The following is an 8,143-nucleotide window of genomic DNA, read 5'->3' as shown; positions in this document are numbered from 1 at the left end:
TGTCGCATCTAGCTTTTGGAATTATGCCAAATGTCAGATTTGCTTGAAAAACAACGAATTTAATTCGTCCCTTCTAGGAGAAAGCATCAGTATTTTGCATTGAAATTAAAATTGATGTGTTTATCAAAAAATTGAACATCTGGAAACTAAAATTTCAAAATGATTTATCTGAAATGTTCTCACTTCGCCTACTGTTCCAGCCTAAGCAACATTGAGACCTGCATTAATAAAAACTGAGCCACGCCTGGACTTGCTTTGTGGCAGAAAACAGTCACACCGGTGGTCACAACGGTAAACCATAATCTCTTTGTGGGAAAATTGTAACATAAGATTCTCGGATCCGTTCGTCTGTATGCAATGACCGAAAGAAACACTCTTCTGAAAACGTCTATTCGAGAATTGTATTTCTGTAAAAAATAGCCCACTGGCTGTCGAAATTGCGGTGCAACGCGATACATCACTAAACTTGTCACTACAATACAAATTACTGAGATAAAAGACGGAAATTTCGTCCAGCTGGTAAGCACTAAGCAAAACAGTTAAACATGCGACCAACCTTCAAGCAACCATTTTAAAAATGATGAGAATAGATTGCAATATTTCAAACGCACGTAAGCAGTTTCTGTGACGTAATAATGAAAGGCATTATGAAGCTATTTCAGCACCTGTTAAGTTTGGCTTACACCATATCTCGTAATTTAAGATTTAACGATGATGTAATGTTATGCTGCAGCTGCAATGTTTTACAGGTCTTGCAAATGATGGTGCAATCTGCTCATTTTTTAGAAATATTCCATTACGTAATACGCTAAGATTCAGTAGACCTGAACGGTTTCATATGACGTTTGATTTGGTGAACAATTGTCTGGAACACACCGGATAAATGTGTTTGCTTTTTTGTTTTGTTTTCAGTAGGCTACCAATAGGCTTCGTTGTGACTTGTGATGGTCAGAGTAAAAAAAAAAAAACTGAACTGAGTGCCGGTAAACTGTTTTTGGTTTTCGTTTGATCTAAGCTTTTAAATAAATATCACAAATGTATATTTTGCACTGTTTATCATTTTAATCGCAAAGAGTCGCGAAAATTTTTAGGGTATTAAAAGGGGTAGCGAGAAAAAAGTTTGGGAAGCCCTGGCCTAGTCCATATGCGGATTTGATGCTTTTCTACCCTGACAGCAAAATCTGCCATTTTTACATTGATTCAACGTCTGCAGACATTGAATAAATGTAAAAATTGTGGATTTTGCTGTAAACTTTATCAAAAATTAATATAATTTTTGCGACCTTTACAAAGAATTTCTCCTTTTGTAATCACAGTCATGGCAAAACTGTGAGTGCTAATAGGCTGCTGACTGACGTTTACATTTCTAAATTAAGCATTGATCAACAATTGCTGTCTCCAAACGCCACAGTTTGAGAATTACTGTAATACATAAAGCACTACCAATTTTCAAATGTTGTAATTTATCAATTATGCTGCAAATTCGAAAACTTCCACAGACCACTCAAAAACGTTTTGCGGACCCCCGGTTGAGAACCGCTGTTGTAGAGGCTATGAATCGCTTGCGCAATGCGCAGGTCCGGTCACCGGGGTTGACAAAATGAAATTTCAGATTGTTGAAGTAGGCTATCATTGTCTGTGAGAAATTCCATCCATTAGGTGCCCGCTGAATGAAGAGCTGTTCTTGATATGTGCTGCAGTTGTAGCTATCGAGCCTATCTGCACGTTATCTGCACGCATCCAAAAAAATGAAATTTGAAACGCACAGTATGAAAACCTCTGCACTACACAAACAAGCAAAATGTCCGAGAAATAAAGGGTGGAGATATGAAAAATATACAAGAGTTTATTTGCACTTTACAGATTAACACCAAAATATGCTCACTTGCAATAATATATCTCAGTGATGTAGCTAGAAAGAAAATTTTAGGGGAGGGGGAAAAAGCAACTATTTGGGGTGGCAAACGTTATTCAACATGAATTATATAATGGTATTAAAACATATTTTAGAAGAGCGATTGCTCTCTCATGGCTACATCCCTGATATATCTTGCAAATTCCAGTGAAAGACTGTTCAAATATGAGGAGGCGAGTGGCAAATACATCATAGTCGAACAGTCTCTCATCACAGAAACTTACTTATGAAGTAGGCTACGCCAAGTGCTGAGTTTTAAGAAAAATGGAAACAAACTAAAAGAAAAGTAATCAATCGATTTTGTACGTTGTCATTTTTCTAAAGGCCAAAATTGATGTGCTAACTCTAACTCACATGCAAGCAACAAACTCAATTCTGAAAAATACCAACAATTGTCTGAAATATAATAAAAACAACAAAACGTGGTTTGCAGTTTAGTGGTTAAAAAATACAATGGAAAGAAAAGGGTGGCTTGCTAGCAATGCATGTCAAAAACTTTCTTACACTAAGCCAGTGGTTCCCAATCTTTTTTATCTGGTGGACCCTTTTAGTCGATTTTAAAAAACAAATTCCCCCCCTATAAATTTGGTTTGTTAAAAACTCGTTTACATTAATATTTTAATCTAAGTCTTGGAAGATAAACTAAACTTTTACTAGCAGCCCAATAAGCTTTTTAGCCTATAATATTCCTTTTCATACTAAAATAATTTAATTGATGAAGAACGTTGCTGAAAAGTATTTTATTCCAAGAATACATTCAAAATATAACGAGTCAATGTATTTAACAGTCTGTGTGAGGCTTGTACTTTTTTTTGTTTTGACAACTCATGAAAGTGGTGGAAGAGTATTGGAAAGAGCACAACAAATATCATTCTCCACGTCTAATCTGTTACTCTGTTTTGTTTTCATTTGCAAGAGTTGAAAAACCTGATTCGCATGGATAAGTGGAAGCAAATGGAAGGATACTTCGAATAGCTTTCTCAGCCACTTTGGGATAGGAATTACACATTAATGGCCAAAATCCAGTCATTGATTTTTTTCTGAATAAGTCTCTTGCGCAAGAATCCGTTTTGAGTTTTAAAAATTCATCCTGCAATTTATTGGGAATTTTTTCCATCAACAATGTGAATGAATTTCGTATTAAATCAAGCTCATTGTCATAAGTTTCAGGAAAATATCAAATGAATTTCTGTTCTAATGCTGTGAGATGTTGCAAAATCATTTCTTCTTCCAACTCTGGAAGAACTTGTTCTTTGTTGTTAACAACCAGCACCGATGATAATTCTTTAAACATGTTCAATTGTTCATTCTAACTTTTCTCTTTCAAATATCAAGCTTGCTGGTGAAAGCTTCCAAAGTATCTTTAAATTCTGAGCGGTAGGCCTACTGGCATTTGCTCTGGAAAGGCCACCCAAGCCAGGCTGGTCGAAAGGTAGAGGCCAGACAAAATGTAGTCCTCCCGCGACCAGGACATCACAGTCTTCTAGTACTTTAAGACAACCTCCTAATGACAGTGACTTAAATCCATCACTCTCTCCCAACCTGCCTTGAGCAGCATGGAAGCAGTAGGCTACAGCTTGTAAATTCACATGGTATCAATATGTCAATGGGATGGCTCATGAATACAGATAACCCATGTTGATGCGCAATCTGCTTTAAATGGAGATGGCGATTGAACATATAGGTACTATCTGTATATTGGTGTTTTTCCCTTGCATTTTCAGATTTAGTTTATTCAATGGATCAAACCTATCAACCAAACAAGCAAGGAATCTAATCCATCTGTCATCATTCAGCAATGAAACAAATTCCAATTTTATTTAAAGGTCAAAAAATAATTTAAGTTCGTCTCTGAGCTCAAACACTCGCTTGGTTACGTTTCCTCTTGAAAGCCATCGAGCATTTGCATAAAAAAGAAGTGGGCCTACGTAATGGTTTGCATCCATGTCAGTGCACAGTTGCTTAAATAATCGGGAGTTAATTTAATAATAATATCTTCTTTAACGCTCTAGCCTCAGCCAACTTACTAGGCTTAAAAAGGTTTACAATCCTAAAACCAAATTCCCCCTAAAAATTGCAAAGTTTCCCCTCGGCTGGGAACCACTGCACTAAGCCATTGGCATAGTGGTATCAAATTGTAAAAAAAACATTTTCACACATGCTACCAAGCGAAATCATTTCATTCCACCCAACATCATAAACAAAAGTTATCAATAAAAGAGTCTAATGAATAAACAGTTCCTATGAAGCAGTCTTTATCCATGCAAATGAAATCATCTAAATTCATCTCACACTCATCGGTTGTGATGCAGGGGTAAGCGGGGGGTTTCGCCAACCATTTTCCATCCTCAGATTTCATATGTGATCTATCCGAAGCAAAATAATTTAAATAATCTTCTCCAGTGATGACTTTAATAGACCGCTTGTAGATATTCTTTAAGTCAGCATCTGATTTCAAAGCTTTGCCAACGTAATGAGATAAGTTTGTTGGAAATGGTAACAAAGTGTCCAAGTCATATACAAAATGTTTTGTTTGAGAATCTTCAGAATCAATAGAAAACAATAGAACAACGTGATAATCCCACACAACAGGGGCATTTTCTTGGTCAGCGGATTTTTGTTTCCAAATGGGCACAGTCCGATTAGAATTTGATATAAAAAGCACATAAATGTTTTTCAAGTGTTGTGGTGTGAATTTCCGGACATAGTCACATAACAGCCAAACATTTTCCTCACAATAAGAACTTGTATAATAACATTTTTCTTTGGATGGAATAATAGATGTCAACAAGTCTTCATCAATAGCAATGTCAGAGTCTGAAGACATTGCAGATTTTTGATAAGTGTACCAACATATAACATGTGTTATGACATCAAATAACCTTTATATTTCCAATATTTTTAGAAGAATTTATCTCAATCAACTATATATACAATATCCATGACCAGGCCTAGTTTCCTATAAACAGTAACACTATTTACTGAGTTTCTGTACACTACCACTACAATCAATAAAATGTACCTACAATCAATACAATTGGAAGGTCTGAAATAAACATTTAATAATATAACTTTCTGGTAAGAAAATTTTGTTTTAATTTCACCTAACCGGAGAATCAAATAATGCAACAATGGCGACTTATCCTAACTGAATGAATACTTAAAATAAAATAAAAAGTTTATTCACATAGCAATCACAATCACCAGGCTACACAAAAATCACTCTTTTAACTAGCCGCATGCATATTCGTCCCACTAACCTATAATAGCCTACCCTAAAACCTTTTGTCAACCTGATTACCACCAAAAATAATGAAAGCTTTGCCTTTGAATGTAACAATGTTGTTACTTGCTGCAACCTTTCACCCAACACAATTGCAAGGGCAACGTTTGCAAGTTGCAAACTTTACCTCATAACAATGTTGCAACTCTCTTGTCATGAAAAAGTACTAGATTTGACCGAAAAAAACACTAGATTCACAAAAAAACACTAGTATCATAAAAACACGATCATTTAAATGCATGATGCACAAAAATGACAGCCAACGACAAAAGTGAGTGTTAAAAGTCCTTAAAATTTCAAAATAGAACTGAATTTTCCTAAAAGTGAGAGCCCTGAAGTCATAGCCGTAGGTCGTAGGAGAGTAAAACATTTGGGGGGGGGGGGGGAACAAAATTTGCCAAAATTTTTCAAATTTTTCCCAATTTTGGCCTTTGCAAATATATTGTCAAAAACGCAATGTTACAATCTCTGAGGTAGTGTAGTCTAAGAACTCCACACTCATCAAATGTAACCGACAAAATGTAAGCCAAGTAGCCTACCATAAGCCTAAAAGGTAAGGCTACGCTACCTACTTTAGTCTATTTTGAACACTTTTCACATTCATTTGTGTGTATTCTTTAAAGTATTCATGCTAAATATCTCAAATTTGGTCATCATTGGGTATAACCAGACAATTTTAAAGTATTCATGCTAAATATCTCAAATTTGGTCATCATTGGGTGTAACCAGACAAAAAACTCGCTGTCCACTTTGAAAAGCACTACAAACACATTGATGCAGCCAAACAAAAAATAGGTGGGGCTACTGTGAACACTGTCCAAACTTATGCACACCAACATAGCGCTAAATCGCTAAAAAACACTAGATAGCAAAAAAATACACTTTAGAACACTAGGTGCAATCCAAAAACACTAGGAGTGGCAGAGTTGCCAGACTGAAATTTGCAAAAAAGGCCAAACTCACCTAGAAAAAAGGCCAACTTAAAGCCAAATAGGTAGAAAAAAGGCCAACTTAAAGCCAAATAGGTAGAAAAAAGGCCAAAAATAGGCCAAACTCAAACAAGATAAAATAACCATTGTAGCCTAATCACGGTATTCTTCTTCATCGTGTGTCACACGGCCGTAGCCCAGAGCATCTCGCAAGCTCTTGCTCTATCGTTGAACTCGGCCAAATCCTGTGCAGAGCACCTTGCTTTTAGGTCAGAGCATTCGAGTAGATGTTGCATCGTTTGCTCCTGTCCGCATTTGCAACTTGTGCTCCCCATGGAATACCCCCAGTGTGGTTGCCAGACTATGAAAAGGTCTTAATGCAAAATAATACAAAAAAGGCCAAAACAAGAAAAATATTAGATAAAAAGGCCAAATGGATATTTACCTGTTTATATTTGTCACGATTTCTTTCTATCTCTTACCAGGAAAAAGACTTGGAAAGATTCAATGACGTAGTTTAATGGGTCAAACCGAAAAGCAGTCAATTAAATGTCGAATAATTCTACTAGTGAAATGATAATCTGACTTCTTGAAGAACTTTAACGAACGGCTTCTCAAATAACTCTAATTTCGAACACAATTTATATCAGCACCAATTCTCATCTACTTGTATTCAATTACTTCAAGTCTCAATCACCAATAATTTCTGCATCAACTACCAATCCACAACTCATAGCACAACTCTCATAATCAACTCATAACAATAAACATTACACAAGCTACACCACTATTTATAGTTGGTTGTTCAGTCCAGTAACTTCGAGAAGGTTACGTAAGGTTACATCATAAAGAACCATTGTTCTATCAAGCAGCATTTAAATGTAAACAACAGAAGTCTCTAGAAAGTCACGTAGGGAAAATGATTCCAGAAAACACATTTTACATAATACAGATTTCGTAATCAGAGGTTACTTCAGGTCATAACCGATAATAACACATCGCACCAGAATTCTACAACCAAAACAACACGCTCGTTGAAGATACAAAGCAAGCCATCGCGAGGCATTGCACCTTGATTGTGACAATATTAAAAATAATAAAATTTACATAATTACATATATTTAACAAATTTACTTATATTTTATTGGATTATTGAAGAATTTTCTTCTAAATAGTTGGTTTCTTCATTTTCTGATGAAATATACAAATTCTCACTGTTGTGCAATTCAATCATATTTGGGGTGCACGTGAAGTCTTTGCAAAACATTTTTTGGTCCAACAGGTGGGAACGAATTCTTATGATAGCTTCCAATAGTTGAATTTGTGTTCTGTTTCTAGGCTTTGTTTTTACAGAAGTAACTAGTGAAAATATTACCATGATACGGTACTTCACTACATCACCAATGTGATCAATTGAGCGAATAAATGCATGGCAAGTTATGGTTAAACTAAGATCAATTTCTGCTATTTTTTCTGAATTAATGACTGCATGGACAAATTTAGTGAGAGAACTTTGAGGGGAGTGTGGTATTTTATTTAGACGTTTCTTGTTTTTTTCATGTGTAGAAATGTTGCTTAGCTTTGGCAATATATTCACCTTGCACATTACACAGTACTCGGCTGGCAAGCCGCCGGTTATGTTAGACTACCGATCGATCGAAACGTGAACACGTTACGTTTCTGTATAGGCTACCTGCTTTTGAACGTTGACGTTATAATTCCAAAATACTGTAATGTCTATAATATTTATATTTATCGATATTTTATGACTTGTACCGGATTTTAATAAATTGTAGCAAAAATAATTCTGAAAGTAGCCCAAAAAGTATCAAGTATAAAAGGACTGTAGCAGATGACTTTTAATCCGCTACAGTGGTGATATCTGGCAGCACTGGCTGCTTTAGCGGGTGAACGCATTCTGACCATGATTCTGACTCGGCGCCGGCGTCACATTACGATTATTAAACAAGCATAGAACATGTTTTGAACAATGGTGAATATGGTTTCATCTGGCAA

At 35.8% G+C, this 8,143-nt stretch overlaps 1 protein-coding gene across 1 annotated transcript; it reads right to left on the bottom strand.

Annotated features, from left to right (window-relative positions):
• Window positions 1-397: 397 nt before the first annotated feature.
• LOC145786496 (protein N-terminal glutamine amidohydrolase-like) lies at window positions 398-4,869 on the bottom strand. The gene has a single exon (XM_082598162.1). It carries the CDS (start codon window positions 4,740-4,742, stop codon window positions 4,110-4,112), a length of 633 nt encoding a protein of 210 aa, XP_082454288.1. The 5' UTR covers window positions 4,743-4,869; the 3' UTR covers window positions 398-4,109.
• Window positions 4,870-8,143: the final 3,274 nt, after the last annotated feature.

This window comes from Aplidium turbinatum, chromosome 17, assembly GCF_918807975.1.
Source record: "Aplidium turbinatum chromosome 17, kaAplTurb1.1, whole genome shotgun sequence".
NCBI lineage: Eukaryota > Metazoa > Chordata > Ascidiacea > Aplousobranchia > Polyclinidae > Aplidium > Aplidium turbinatum.
The sequence above is the reverse complement of the archived record's forward strand: the minus strand, read 5'-3'. Positions and strand labels throughout refer to the sequence as shown.